The sequence below is a fragment of the Petromyzon marinus genome, chromosome 7 (genome assembly GCF_048934315.1).
Source record: "Petromyzon marinus isolate PM22_M1 ecotype Great Lakes invasive population chromosome 7, UKy_Petmar_22M1.pri1.0, whole genome shotgun sequence".
Taxonomy (NCBI): Eukaryota; Metazoa; Chordata; class Hyperoartia; order Petromyzontiformes; family Petromyzontidae; genus Petromyzon; species Petromyzon marinus.
In genome coordinates, this window is record NC_133673.1 from 3240457 (window position 1) to 3257189 (window position 16733).

The window sequence follows — 16733 nt, forward strand, 5'->3', positions numbered from 1 at the left end:
AGACCATGATCAGGCAGTGAATAGGGAATAGTTTACGGTGGTGAATGTGCACATTGAAAACGTGTACCACTGAATATTGTCAGGGCCTATCCCGACACCGTCAAGAGCTGCAATTGACCGCTGTGATGGCATCATATAAAATATCGCCTCAATTCATCATCGGAGACTTGTCAGATTACATTTAACCCACCACAACTGGTTGCTGTGTACTTTTTCCAAAATAATCCAGACCCAAGGGGGCAAAATGAGTTATTTTTAACGGTTAATGAAATGCCATTTCTCTGTTCCTGTTTATATATTTGTTAAATTAACATTGGTTCACAATATTGGGCAACATCGCTTCAGGAAGGGCATGTGCTCAATAATAAATTAATACGTTTTACACTGCATTTTCCTAGGCTCTAATGAGACTGTAATCCAATATTTGTGGTTAGAGTAAATTGCTATGGTGGCTTATTTGATTAAAGCCTTTCGTGCCGGAATATTTGCTAATCCAGTCCAGCAAGTCATTTTGCCGAGACGGTTAATATTAGATCTTTGCCGACACATCTCTTGCCAGATAGGTGACGTTCACACAAAGGTGACGTGCGAGTGTCGATGTGTCTTCCCATCGCCACGCGGCCTGAGAAAACCTGGGAGAAAATACGTGAGCCACCCGGCCCCCTGTTTCCCTGAAAGGTCCATAAAAGGGAATTGCTCAGCTGTGGGTTATGTTGGCAATGGACCACTTGGCTCCCTTTTCCCTGCCCCGAGACACGCTCGTGATTGAAATTATGTGGGAAGGCTGGAAAAATCAGGCATTGCTCCAATAAATCAATCCTGTCTCCGAGTATGAGACGGAAGATGTTACAACCCACCCACCTCACCTCCCCCATCCCATTCCCTGTTTCGAACACCACAGCTTCTTCATTAAAATAAGCAGTGCCCCCTTGTGTGTAATGTCGTTTATGTTACATTTTTTTAAGATCTCCAATGCTGCAGCACAGGTTTAGCCGGTGCCACGTTGTGCGACTGCCTTCGTCGCAGCAAGGCAATTGGCATGCAGCCACAGTCATGTACAGGTCTGACCGCGGTGTTATATTCAGTTGGGCATTGAATTAATCCATCGCTCCTCAATAGTCAACATTGGTCAAATTATAGAATGTTCTTTGCCAAAAGAACCATAGGAATGTGGCAATTCCAAAACTGGCTCAGGAATAAGAGGTAGAGCTAAGCACTGCCTGGTACTCATTTGCCCATTGGGACAATTTGGACTTGTTTTAAATTTGGTGCAATATACCACGAAGCATTGAATACACTCGAAACAATACGCACCTTCAGAGCTGCATTTCTCACACTTGCGGTACGTGATCACAAGGTTTCAAAAATAAAAATTACATAAATTCAAGTGCTGGCACTCTTCCTCTCCGTGTTAATTTGGCCATAACCCCCATACCCAATACAGCGAAGGGGCTTTCCAAGAAGAGTCCGGTCAAAGGGGGTGACAAGGCTCCTGAGTTGGAAGCTGCCACGATGGTCGACACAGACATTACACTTGCAGTGTTGTAAGCAACTAGGAAAATGCAACCGGTAAAGTTATCCCGTGGTCTGCGCAATGACATTTTTTGTGCAACTGATTGCATTTGAGCATTCATAATATCGTGGATGGACAGACATAAGCATTAAAACAAGTTGGAAGAGGGCAATTTGTAATTGGGAGCTTGCCTAATTGTGCATATTAGATAAATGGTTACTCCGACTACACAATCCGCAAAGCCATCACTCCAGTCATGAAGAAGGATCCTCTTGAGGAGCCACTCAAAACCATCACCTTACCCTTACATTGCGGGGGTCACAAAAAAGATCTCCAAAATCCTGAATAAACACAAGATCCAGGTACGATTCAACACAGTACATAAAATCCGTGATCTGGTTCCGTCTGTAAAAGATGTGGTTCCAGACATACAGTGCCTCTATGGTAGCAGCTACATTGGAGAAACCAAAAGACATATCTCGGACCGCATCCGTGAACATAAAGCAAACCTAAAACACGGTAGGACGAACTCCTCAGCCGTGGCAGATCACTGTTATAATTCAGTGGGCTCACATGACATTGACTTCTCCAAGACGGAGGTTATCTGCAAGCCATCCGGCTACCATGAGAGATTCGTTCATGAGGCCATCCACATATACAAACACAGAGACAATTTCAACCGAGAAGATGGATTCTGGCTTAGTAACCACTGGAAAGATGTTATAAACCATTTCGGTTCTTAATTGAGTGTATTTTACGGTGACCTTCAGACCGCAGTCCATTCGCTGGCACTGCCTCTTAATACCTTTCACACGACGGTCAATGGTATGGTTTATAGCATATTATATGATAATAAATAATGCAACATTGTAATGTTTAACATAATTCATAAGGCAATATATAGTATCGTAATTGTATAGTGAATATACAGCAGTGTGGTATATAGTAGGGTTGATAGAATAAGACATAGTGTAAAGTTACAAGTCTAATATTTTATAGTCTAAAATATAGGGTAGTATATAGTAACGCATTGTATAATTCAAAGGTGTAATTTTGTCTATGGATATGATATTGTGCCATGTAGTTTAGATTGGAAGCTATAATATTGTATTGTATAGTAGTCCAGTTTATAGCATAGTTATAACGCAACACAGGACAGAGCAGCGCACCTTGGCTGTTCCCTGATTTCCTTTTCTGTGTGCTCGGTCACCACCCTCCTCCGATCCGGTGGCGGTGCTGGGTAAGATGCTAATTCATGTTAATTTATGTTAATTCCGCCCACACAGCTTAAAAAGACGCGGTCCGTGCTTGGCAGTGTTCACTCAAGCGCTGTCTTCTGGGCAGTCCTGTTTATTCACCTGAAGAAGGCTACTTGTGTTGTGGCCGAAACGTCGTGACAATCTTATTTTATTATGTTTTATTTTTAGTATTTTATTTCCGTTCTACGTGACTTTACCGAAAGAACCAAGAAGATAAATGAATCTAGTTCACAAATGACAGGTGAACTCTCAAGGCCCTCGCTAGCAAACCTGCATCTGAGCCGTTTAGTTATCGCCTTGAAGCAAAGTTGGAATGCTGCATAGGTGTTTTTGTTTATGTATAAAATAATGCGAATTACATAAAATGCATACATGGGATGGCCTTGTCTGATTCATGATGATCTTATAGCTGCACCACGTGTGGATTGACTGCAGAACGTTGTATCCCAACCCAGCATCCCATGGGCAATTTGGTCTGGGATTCTTTTCATTTACTGTATTTTTTTAATGTGTTTTCATTTATTTATTTTGGTACCCCTTTGCCGCTTGATGATAATTCTGGCTTACTGGAGTCTGGATTCGGGAGGTTTTCCTGTGCACACAACTTCACACGCTCATGCAAACATGCCAGGTGTAGAGATGCAGTTGCGTTTTGAATTACGTGTATGCACACTGTAAATATGACATGCAGACTAATCACATCAATTGCTTTCAGAAAGCACTTATTAAGGCTGGTATGGTGCACGAGGCAGTAGTGTGGCCAGGCCCGTACCGAGCCACGTTTGTATCCCCAGTGCTGATGTTCACACACTGCACCAGCCACTTACTTAATCCTGAGATGACGAAGGGAAAGCCGAGGACAAGTTCCAATGCCATTTGGCACATTTAGTTTCAATGGCAATTGAAAACAAATGGGGAAATCCCACTGAGCTACACATCTCTTTTTCAGAAGCGACGTGGCCACAAATGATAGCTCAACGAAGTGGCCTATCACGTGAATATGTATAGCAACCAAATACTCAAAAATTCTGAACGAGTGGTTCTGAACTTTTACCACAGCTTGCACCCCTTTGGCTCTCAATCGTAAAAAAATGTTTATAATGTTAATAAATACTGTACATAGGTTTGATGAAACAAAGTAGTTGTACTCACGCGCCCGTGCTTAATTTGTTTTTTTATAATTTACCTTCTAAAAAAATCTGGCCACGCCTCGCACCCCCAGAAAGGGCATCTCACACCCCCAGGGGGTGTGTGCACCCCAGGTTAAGAACTACTGCTCTAAACGAACGGAGAGAACATGCACACTCTGAATATACATGCATCAGGGTCGGGATCGAACCCACGACCGCATGCATACCAGGCGAGGAAGTTAACATCTCGCCACCACGGTGCCCAATAATACACGGGCTACTGGGATTGTAGCGCTACGGTGTTACAAAAACACACACAGTCGCAAAAAAATGTAACCGTCGTTATGTGGGTGGCGGACGGTGGACGCATTCTCTCAAAGAATGCGAGTTCGTGTGGTAGATATGCCAAAGGTTAATGCTGAGTAAGATTGGAGGCCGACACGCTTCATTACTATTCAAGGCAGTCGGGACCAGTGGGATCCCCAGATGCATAAAACCATTGGATGTGGATGTCAGTGCGGAGATGTTTAAAACCGAACGACAACATCCTACGGAGTTTCTGATAACATGGATTATTTTCCAAATGTCTCAGACTTTTTATGAGATGTCAGAATACATTAACTCAGGAAATTCCTATAGGTAGCCGACCTATCGGAGAGAAGCATGCTGCGCCAGCGTGCATGATTTCAATGTAATACACGTCAGCGTGATCCGTATTACACGTATACTGAACGCACAGAGATCACTGCACTGAATGCTTGAGTGGCAGCTCACGGCACATTAATGTCAGTCATATCATGTGCTAGCCCAACGTAAGGTTGCCTCATATGTAAATGCCCTGGCTTAGTTAAGGCTCACATCTGAATGTCGCCACTGTGAGCACATGTATGCATGTTTAACTTCTTTACCCACCGGACGTAGTCAACTATACTAATTGGCGGTAGGGGGGGGGAAGAACAGAAAACTAAACACAAAGAGCAGTGAGAAAAAAAATTAATGTTTCAATCTAAATTTAAAAAGTGCAGAGCTCCAGTGGATTCTTAACATCGGAAGGAAGATCGTTCTGGACAGCCACAAAAGCACAGGCGAACACGTGCGGTGCAGTGACCGTCTAAGTTCGACGGCTAGTTAAAAGCCGCTGCGAGGATGACCAGAGTTCACGTGATGGTTTATGCTCCTTGACGAGATCAGCAAGGTATTGTGGTTCATTTATGGCAAGCACCACGCTTACTACCAGGTTTGACTCTGACGAGAAAACATTTTGCACAGACACTTCGTTTAATTCAATTGTTCTTCATGCATTTCCATTGGTTGCCAATTATAACATTATGAACATTGAATTCCATATTAGCAATCAAACTATGAGCGCCTGATGTAGGCCCGGGAGAATGGGCTATATCAGCAGAACGGACTATGATCATCAGTTACACTATTTTTTTCTGCTACCCGAGTGTAAAACGCACTCTTAATTTAAGGTTCTGTTTAAGTGTTGTCGTGAGCATTGCTGTTTAACACGTAGTAGGCTTTCGCGACCAATATTATTCATAATAAAGGTTTTTGGGTTAGATCGCGTTTATTTATAAATGTGTCATAACCCTCCACCACCCGACACGGCCAATCAGCAAAAAAAGTGTCACGTTGACAAAAGACAAATAATTCACTACTTTAGCCCACCGGTGTGTTGAAGAGTGAATTCACAACATTTACAGTTTGAATACGACGTTTCGCTGGTAATTACATCCAGCATAATCGGGCAATTCGCCAGAATGATAAAGCCCTCACTTGCTCCCGGTCTTAAATAGAGCAGCAGGGTGACGTCATCATTTAACTCATTCAGGTGCAGTGATTTGAGGCGGAGGGGGGGGTATTGCAATTATGTAATCGATTAGTAATCAATCAATGGTTATGATTAGTAATGAGTTGTAGATTAGTAATTAGTTGTAATGTGTGTTAGTGATTATATGCTATGTTAGTAATCCGTTAATTAGTATGTGTTTCTCCTATAAGGAATTGTAATATGTATTATTTAATAATACGCTGACAAGATTCAGTTATTTGATACTAAATTAATTCCCCAACCCACCCCAGATGGTGAAGATTTTCGATTCAGAAATATCAGCCCTTGTATTGTTGCACTCTATGTAGACTCTCGTCTCCTGCGTTGTGAACCTTTATACATGGTGTGATTCCTCTGCTGTAATTATTGCGCGTATGTGCTTGAGGTCGTCACCCATGATGGAAGCCAAATAATGCTCAATTATCGTGGCAGCCTCGTGTAGGCCATGTGTGCCCGAGGTTCACGGTCACATTTATCAAATTTACTCGAAAATTTACCCGGTTGAGTAAAACCGCATCGCAACATCGTCACCCACTGCGAAACTACTGCAGACTATGCTCATCCGTGAAAGATAGCGCCTTCAATGGCACGGAAGATGCCAAAGTTCGCAAACGATTCGAGTCGACCGTGAACGTAATCCTCCCCTCCTTCCACCCCGTTTGACCTGGAATCGCCTTCCTCCTCCAGACGCCTGGACGCCAACCACCTGTCGCGCTTGCCGGCGGGAAGCCTGCGCGGCGTGGCCGGCCTGCGCCACCTGTGGCTGGACGACAACGCGCTGACGGAGGTGCCCGTGGGCCCGCTCAACGAGCTGCCAGCCCTTCAGGCCCTCACGCTCGCCCTCAACCGCATCGCGCACATCCCCAACGGCGCCTTCCGCAACCTCTCCGGCCTCGTCGTGCTGTGAGTGACGTCGCGTCAGCTCGCTCGCTCGCGGCGACCGAGCTCTTGCCAGCGGGCTCGTAGGTGCGAGGTTGCCTTCTCCCGCGTCGCCGTGAGGCAGGCTAGCTTTACGCCAACTGATGCTGCGTCGTCGCAGCGATAATTCTGCTCAGTACGAGGGGAAGCACAGGCTCAGGCGTTTGGCGCGTGCCCTTGGCTGAGAAGGCAAGGGTGCGACGCTAGCACGGGTGGCTACATGTGTGTGGTGCAAAAGAAGTTCAACATATATATGCATCGATCGTTTCAATGGCGAAAGCTTCCCAGATTGTTGAACTTCTTTCGCACCGTTCGTAGCCAACCGTACCATCTCATTGGCTCGTATTCAGGGATTTTGCTTCAGTCGTTCCTCTCATGGTGTGAGTGTCAAGGTGCAGCCATGAAAATTGCTCGCTCATGCCACTGCTGTCAGAAGGATCTTCACGAGGGAGAGGTTCATTTTCCCTGACATCTTCAGAATCAGAATATGCATTTACATTGGAAGAATCCTATGAGCTGTGAAGCTATTTCTCACAGATTTCTTGGAGGAGGTGGGAATACCCACCCTTTACCCACCATATACAACCTGCAGATCGATTGTGGGGCACTCTAATATACTGCTGGGTGGACAGAGGCTGGCATGGGGAGGGGGGGTTAAGTTAAACAGCTAAATATGTTACGATTGTTGCTAGAGATTTGTATATGGGCATCAATCCGGTTACTCGTGTTTTACAATTTCTTTTCATGTGGTTGTTGGTCATACAAAGCAAAAAACAGCAAAAACCATGTTAACAACTGTAGTTGATTATTATTACTTTTACCCATCTGTAAGTATATTGGATTATGTGTTCACATTTTCCTTTGTTATTTTTTTAATTGCTTGACGGACAGTTAATAGTCATTTTTGTTTATTGGAAACGATTTGGCAGCTGTTTTTGTCCAAATTTCAGTTCAAATCGACATTCCGCAAAAGGTGCATACTCGTTCACATGCAGTTATATGTTCCCACTATAAAACGCAAATTCCTGAAACATGAAGTGAATGTAATTATACGCCACACACATATTGATATTTATAATGCAAGTATTTATTCATCATGGTGGCCTCAGAGTTGTTTCTGCACAATAAAATAAACAAGCGCTCTGAGTAAATACAGCAAATGAACGTAAAAAAATGTATCCTGAAATATCACACTCACGCGGCATTGAGTGCAGCAGTGATACGTGTAAACAAATCAACGGAGGTCACTGAATTCCCCTTTAGCCAGGACGTCGTGTTTTGGAATCCACTCGGCGATCACGTCCAAATCTAAACATTCCACTGCCGTCGCTCTCCAACGTAATGAAATCGTTTAGTTTTAGTGGTGCATAATAAAACGTTCAGTTGTATATAGCAGCGTCCATGCAAAGTGCATCTCAGACTTGCCGAGGAACCACAGACAAGTGGGAAGATAGCCGGAGCTTTACAGTCCTTAAAATATCTTCGATACGAGATGTCTGATATTAAAACAACAACAACAACAACCAATTCCATGAACATCTATTTCTCCCATTATGGCGCCTCCAATGGCATAACTTGTCCTGAACTTGAAGAGGACGTGTCAACAACACAAACGCACATTCCCTGGATTTACCACTCTGTGTACTTCCAGTAATGGCATTACACTTGATTGAACGGCTGAACATGATTTTTGTCAGGGTCAAATGTGAAAACAAACACTGTCTCCAAATGTGAGCAGACAGACACATTTCTACAGATCTATGGAAGGTAATTAATATCAACGAAAAAGACCAACATCAGCCTGATATACGTTCCAGGGGAACTCTAAAAGATGCCCTTTGAGGCTTACCTTCAATTATTCAAACACATGAAACCATCCCGTTCAATAAGTCATAAACTAATCCAATCATTTTAACCATCCTCCCTGGGGCTGTAAAAGTCACATGTGGCCTTAAGCGAGGCCGCTGTGGTGGAATGAAAGTGTGCCCGAATCTTGGAAAATGCATAAATACGCGTGCTTGAAAGTCATCTGTCACTTGTGCATTTACACACTTCTCTCGAGCTTTGGATCGAGAATTAATGAGGTCGGTTGGAAATCACAGTGCTCCATGTGGTGGAGTATTTTCTTTCATTGCCTGCTTGTGAATTGGGACAGTGTTTGATTTGTCGCAGAAAGCCAGGAAGGCTGGCGGACGACAAAGGAAAATGTAACAGCAAGGCTAGAGGGACTCTTAAAACCACTGCAGCAAAACTGATAAGATTTGCATCAACGCCATTTAGTCCAGTTTATTTATCTACTTCAATTCTCCTGCAACCTCCTAAGTGGCGATAAAATTTAATTGAACTTCATGTCTATTGAAATCCACGCAATATATATTCTGCGCACATAACGGATACACATATATGCGGCATGGTTGCAAACATGCAGACTTTACGTGTGCATGCGTTACATGTAGTGGGTTCGACGGAGGCACGTAAAAAGCGACATCATATGCACAAACGTAGTGTACATTTCTACACACTTAAATACTGAAAAACAGGTTAAAAAGAGACCAAATATTTAGACACTTTGCAATTCTAATTGTAATTCACATGCAAGCTGTGTGTGTGTAAACAAACCAGTGGACTGCACACATTCGGAGTGACTGCTTACTCGAATGAGCAATGAGACATCCTCGCAGCGACTTTTGGCGAGCCATCGAACAAAGGTGGTCACTACATCGCGCGCGTTCAGATGCGCTTCCGGTATTGGGAAGCTACGAGAGCTATGCACTTTTAAATCATCTAGATTGACAAACCAATCTCTTTAGAACTGCTTTTCATGTTCAGTTTGTTGTCCTGCCCCCCCCCTACCTACAATTAGCACGGTTAGCTATGTACGGTTCGAAAGAAGTTTAACACATACAGACAGTACTCATCTTCACTGATGCCTCGAGTCAGAGCTGAACATTCTACATTCCCATGGAAAGGACCGTACGGAAACAACTTCTGTATTCCCTCAATAGACTATTCATTTATCGACCCATGAAAGATTAAGGCAGCCGAGTAAATATCTTTAATCACAAAACCACCCATCTGGAAAATCCCATGACAGAGAAAGGTTCAGCTCACGCCACTGACGGCAAAAGGCCCTCCAAACTGTCGAGCATTGAAAACAATTGTGTGATGTGTATAATTTATGCTTTTCTTGTTGAGTAAAAAAAATTCTTCAGGACATATTTTCTAAATATATTTACCTTTATATGCATTATCCAGTATTTAAAAGCATAGGATTAGCACAGCACCATTGCAGGACCACGATTAGTTGATGCTCTCAAGTGCAGTTCTGGACCCTGATCAAGAGCATGGGCTCTGATATACAGTGAGGGGAAAAAGTATTTGATCCCCTGCTGATTTTGTACGTTTGCCCACTGACAAAGAAATGATCAGTCTATAATTTTAATGGTAGGTTTCTTTGAACAGTGAGAGACAGAATAACAACAACAAAATGCAGAAAAACCCATGTCAAAAATGTCATATATTGATTTGCATTTTAATAAGGGAAATAAGTACTTGACCCCCTCTCAATCAGAAAGATGTCTGGCTCCCAGGTGTCTTTTATACAGGTAACGAGCTGAGATTAGGAGCACACTCTTAAAGGGAGAAACACAAATGGAAGAAACACAAAAGAACTGTCAATCTCCCTCGGCCTGGGGCTATTTTTAATTTTGTGGATGGAAAATGGAGTGCATGTAAAATGCCCGTAGATTTTATCATTATTAAAGGGGTTTGTCTTACTTTATAGCTACTATTAGGTATCTATTCAAATGCCAATTTGAAAATCCGGTCATCAGAATTTTGTTTATACTTAATTCTCATCAGGCACCGTGATGTTAAAGTGTAGTATCCCACTCTGATCCACTATCTCTCTAGCCTATCTATGTATCTGCTATGAAGAAGGGCCACTGTTCGAAACATTACCTGTTATATATTTTGTTTTATATTCTATTTTATGGCAGCAGGAATCTTGACGAATGTGTTGATTTTTTCATATCCATGAGTCAGTAACGCTCAAAATTCTGCACACATTGTTCAGAAAGCAACTCACCACCGGGCATTGCCCAGCCATCAAGATGGGAGTCTCACACACGTGATGAGCTTCGAGTAATCGTAGGCGTCTACACACGCATCTACCCACTCATAATGTAGAAGTGAAATGCAGAAAGCTGACCCGTGAGATTCGTTTAAGTGGAGGGACAGTGTGGTTAAGCTCATAACATACAATTCATCTTGTCAGCATGCAAGGGTAGACAAAAAATGCCACTGCATTAGCAGTTGCATGAGCAATGTTTGCATGGCTGACTTTTATTCTTTAAATGTTATTAGAATGCCATTGCTTTCTTAGCCTGAATGCTAATTCTTCAAAATAGCCTGAGGGCACTGGGAACCCAAAATCCATCTTCCGGACCATTAACTCTCTCCTCTTCAAATGCAGCCACCGCAATTTTGCCTTACTCTTTTATCAAAGCATAAAAAGTAACTCAGGCTTAGCAATGGTAAACTATTTTAATCTGAGTTTTTTTTAAATATACATAGTGATTACTACACCATAAAGTGTATAGGCTCTCTTGTCAATCGTTTTAGTTAAGCTACCTGTACACGTTTTAATAAGATAGTAATATTACATGTTGATTAGGGCATTTCAAACCTCCCTTTCCTTGGCGACAGACTGTAGCTTTTCCCGGGGAGTTGCCAGGCGTTCCCAGGCATTCCCAGGCCAGCTGAGGAACATAGTCCTACCAGCGTGTCCTGGGCCGGCCCCGGGGTCTTCGCCCAGTGGGACGTGCTGCCCGGTAGAGTTCCAAAGGGAGTCTATCGGGGAGCATCCTTACCGGGTGCCCAAACCACCTCAACTGGCTCCTCTCCATCCGGAGGAGCAGCGGCTCGACTCTGCGACTCTCCCGGATTACCGAGCTCCTCACCTGATCACGGAGAGTGGCGAGCCCGGCAACCCTGCAGTTAATCCTCATTTCGGGCCCTGGTACCCGCGATCTCATCCTTTAATTCATTACTCAAAGCTCATGACCATAGGTGAGGGTGGGAATGTAGATCGACCTGTAAACCGAGAGCTCTATCTTCACTATCACGGAACAGCACAGTGGCCACAACACTGCGGACGCCGCACCGATATGCCAACCGATCTCCCGCTCCCACTTACCATCACTCGTGAAAGATACCCCGAGGTACATCAACTCCTCCACTAAGGGCAGCTGTATCCCCCTCATCTGAAGAGAACAATCCACCGTCTGCCGGGAGTGAACATTGACCTCAGATCTTCATCCCAGCCACTTCACACTCGGCATCAAACCGTTCAAGTACATGCTGGAGCTCACAGACTGATGAGTGCAAAGAGGATAACGTCACATGCAAAAACAAGTGACACCACCCCCGTGCCCTCTTCCTAGATACTGTCCATACCTCGGCTGCGCCTCGATATTCTGTCCATGAAAATCACAAACACGAGTGGAAACAAGATGCGCCATTGGCAGAGTTCAACACCCACAGTGAACGACTTTGATTTAACACCAAGAATACGGACACAGCTCTCACTCTGGGAATAGAGGGACGGGATAGCGCACAAAAGCGGCACCGGTACATCATACTCCAGCAGCACCTCCCACAAGACATTCCGGGGAACACGGTCATATGCTTTATCCACGTCTACAAACCAGAGGTAGACTGGAGAAGCATACTCCCATGACCCCTCAAATATCTGTCAGAGAGAAAAGAGCTGGTCCATTGTTCCATGCCCATAATGGAAACCACATTGTTCCTCCTGAATCTGAGGCTCGACCACCGGGCATACCCCCCTCTCTAGCACTCTGGCATAGACTTTACCTGGGACACTGAGGAGTGTGATTCCTCTATACTTGGAGCACACCCTCTGGTCCCCTTTTTAAAAAAAATTGGAACCACGACCACAGTTTGCCGATTCAGAGGTACTGTACCGACCTTCCATGCAACATTGAAGAGGCAAATTAACCACGACACTCCTACACTGTCCAGCTCTTTCAACAACTCTGGGCGAATCTCGTCTCCTCCAGCAGCTTTTCCGCTATGAAGGCCCTCAACCGCCTTAGCAACTTCAGCAGCTGTGATGTATCTAACCCCCCCCCCCCCGGCTATTTCCAGGGCTGCCTCCACCGGGTTGAGGAGCTCCTCAAAGTGTTCCTTCCACCTCTCGACTATCTCCTTAGTTGAGGTCAATATTACGCCACTCTTACTGAAAACAGTCTGTGCCTCTTAAAACCACTACAACTAATCTGATAAGCTTTGCATCAATGCTATTTAGTCCAGTTTATTTACAGTGAGTGGCATGCGTTTTTCTGGATTTTTTTCGTTGTTATTCTGTCTCTCACTGTTAAAATAAACCTACCATTAAAATTATAGACTGATCATTTCTTTGTCAGTGGGCAAACGTACAAAATCAGCAGGGGATCAAATACTTGTTTCCCTCGCTGTATAAACACGCAGAGCCCTCCTAAGGCGTCGGATGGTTTGCCAGAGCATCTTTGAGGCTGCCTGGTAGTCCCTCTTCGTGAACTCTCTAAATTCCTCCCATGCCCAGACTTTTGCTTCAGCGACTGCTGCAGCTGCCGCCCCCTTGTTAAGCCGGTACCGCTCACATCGAGTCGGATGACCTTTATCAGAGCAGTGCTCGGAAAGCCTCCTTCTTCAGCTGCCTACCGACTCCATAGTAAGAGCATGGAGTTGGTAGGCAGCACTCTGTTACGCCACGACCCCCACCGTCTCCAAGAAGGACTAATACTCTGAACTGCTTTTTTTACGTGCATGAGCACAGACAACAGTCAGAGTTTTCCTTTCTGAGACCCGAAGTCTCATTGAGGCGACCCTCTCATCTACTGCGGCAAACTCCAACTGAACAGCACCTAACCAGGGACTTGTCAGTATCCCCACATCCGCCCGGTGTCTCTCACCAGGGGTCACCCTGGAATAGGAGAGAGACCATCCCCGATCGAGAAGTTTGGTTCCAGTACCAATGCTGTGTGTGGAGGTGACACGGACTATATCTAGTCGGTACCGTTCCACCTCCTCCACCAGCTCTGGCTCCTTCTCCCGCAGTGATCTGACATTCCACGTCCCAATAGCTAGTGTCCATCGCCAAGGTCCAGTTCATCTGAGACCATCCCTCTCCCTGCCATACTGACATCGCACACCCGCCCAGCACCCTTTGTCCTGCGGATGGTGGGCCCACAGGACGGTGCCACGTAGCCATTTGGGGCTGGGCCCGACCGGTTACGTGGGTTACCCGAGCAACAGGCAGTTGCCGGCGAACACCACCCCCAGGCCTGGCTCAAGGGGTATCCCTTTTCCGGGCGAGGTTCTCAGATTTTTGTATTTATTAACCATTCATGAGGGCCTTTTTACCGCAATTTGTCTGGAATCTCCCCCCCCCCCCCCCCTCAGACCTGTTCCCAAAGGGAGACCCTACCAGGAGTACAGGACTCCAGGTGACATACAGTAGCTCTGAGGGTCAGTGGAACACACAAACCCCTCCACCACGATAATGTTACGATCTATTGGTGGGGCATTCCTCACTACGGATTCTGCTATTGTAACTTTGATTACTCTTGACTGTTGCTGATATTTACCTTGCAGCGTGTGCCTACAACGCACAGCTGAATGTGACACGGGTGTGGTGAGAATCATTGTTCCAATGACGAGGAATCTCTCAACACCAGTATTTAAATCACATAGCATTATATAGGACTAGGCCTTAAATGCTCTCATGCAAATAATGAAGCAACCTAGGTAATGAGGAAATAGATACACCTCTGTGTACATTGTATCATTAATAACATTGACATGCACCGATATCAGCTGCTCTATTCTTTTCACTTCAAGAAGGTCTCCCCGTGTAGACACAACTTCTTCTCATCAGCACGGCCGTTTTCATGAATTCATTCCCTCGTCTTACTCACAAAATGTACCACGGCGGCAAAGCCTTCCATTGTGTTTCCTTTGTAGGCAGCCACTGAGTCAGAATGTTGGTTACAACACTTGTCACACTTTGATTACCTAGCACACCTAAGGTACATTAGCTTGTTTAGTGCACACAATGGAACTATTCATGATGAATGCCTCAAATATGTTTCTCGTTCTTTTTTTGTGAAATCTTGTGCAATGCAGTATTGCTGACTGACTCCCACTAATAAATAAAACACAATGTGTGCCCTCCAGCATACGTCCAACCGCACAAACCTCCACTCAACTTGGTCCCCAATACATCTTGATGTCTGACGTTAGATTCCTGGAGCGTATTTAGCAATCTGGGTTGTGTTGGTGAAAATCACCCGTTTTATTAATTCACTCACAATCAATGTTACTGTTTGATATGGAGCAAGTCTCTGTTGTTCAAAAGCACATCAGCCTCTTATTTATTTAAGAAAGAAATAATCAAATTATTTTCCAGAGTTTCAAGTTCATCAAGATATTGTGGTGGATTATACGAATTTTGATGAAAAAAGAGGCTTCACTGTACAGCATTGGCGATATACGACATGGGTTTATTCAGTCTGTTTTACAGCCAAAAATTGCCCTAAGGGTTGGCACAACCGCAGGTTTAACAAGTTATTCACTTATTGAATCTATGACAGCTTCTCTCCAAGAGAGTAGAATATGTACATAAATACAATGGAACCACTGTGACATAGGGGCTACCACACTGGACTCACAAGCCAGAAGGACAAGGAGCTTAACACATTGATTAAGGTCTTTTGGGAGAGTTTGTGGGTAGTTTGGCTTACATTTCCTTGCAGATGGCATGGATCGAGATGTTCTAAGGCTAAGTCACGCTTTACTTTACTACAAAACGATCCATATACTGCTCGTAACCATATTCAAAGCTGGGTATAAAAAGATAACTTCTGAAAAAAATATGCATTTTTTTATTCATTGATCAATGTATCCAGCAAGGAAAAGTACAAAAAAACGGAGGTGCTTTTATGAGTGATCACTGTGCAGTCACTATGTGCAGGGAAGTCCTTGTTTACATGCTCCACGGTGGTGAGATGTTAACTCCCTCACCTGGTATGCAGGAGGTCGTCTGTTCGATGCCGACTCTGACGCCTGTATATTTGGAATTTACATATCTCTCTCCCCGTGGTCGCGTGGATATTTCTCTCCGGGTCCGCCGGTTTCTCCCCTCCACATTTGTGATAGCCGGGTCGCTTCTGATAGTGAGCGCCCACGGCAGCAGGCATGATGTACAAGCGTGATCCCCAGACAGCCGCCAGACGCTGCAGAAACGTTGACAACAAGCACGTCCCCAATACTGGTGGCACGGGGGAAGCCACCTGCCAGTCGTCAGCTTGGCTGTCGAGAGCAAGGTGACATTTTCCAATGCGTGCCAATTGAAAACAAAGAGTTTGTTCCAGGAAATTCATTCTCGAGTTGTAATGTGATGATCACGTTTAAAATATTGCTTAGCAGCTACGCTCAGGAAGGTAAAAAAATATATATAAATCGCCCACCCAACTAGCACGATCAGGAAAAAAACGTAAAAGTATCATTTTGTTTGTCTGGGGAAACCACAGCATGGATTACTTGAGCTGGGTGCAAGTCATTATAATCCAGATGAAGGGAGCTCTGAAGATGACACCTGTAATAACGTGCTGCCTCCGACCCAAAGACAGAATGTCATCATGAAGTGCAACTTCATATCGCTCGCTGTGAGAGAGCCCCAGGCAAAATTATGATGTCAGATGTACCCTGCAAACACTGGGAAATATAATGAGCCCAAGTTCACCATACTTTTTGGGCAATGATCACCATGCCTCTGTGGCAACAACACTGAGCAATAAATCCAGCAAGCCTCGCCACACGAAGGCTGCTTGATCTGCTACTGAGTGAGCCAGAAGAGTATTTTTTTTTGCCAAAAAGCTGCAGGTAGTGTTACTTTCTGCAGAGATTACAAATATAAACATGATCTTTATGTATATAGGGTAGCACAAAGGTCAAGACACGTAGGGTTATTATCATCTTTATTTTACGAAATCGCAGAGCTGCCTTCTTTA

At 44.5% G+C, this 16733-nt stretch overlaps 1 protein-coding gene across 2 annotated transcripts in view; it reads left to right on the top strand.

Moving 5' to 3' along the window:
* The window catches only part of LOC116939855 (leucine-rich repeat-containing G-protein coupled receptor 5), a 153085-nt gene that overhangs the window by 90792 nt on the left and 45560 nt on the right, over positions 1-16733 (top strand). For both annotated transcript variants that reach the window (XM_076065264.1, XM_032948780.2), the window contains exon 5: positions 6427-6642. In XM_076065264.1, coding sequence (XP_075921379.1) covers positions 6427-6642 — 216 coding nt within the window. The remainder of the gene's footprint in view (positions 1-6426; positions 6643-16733) is intronic.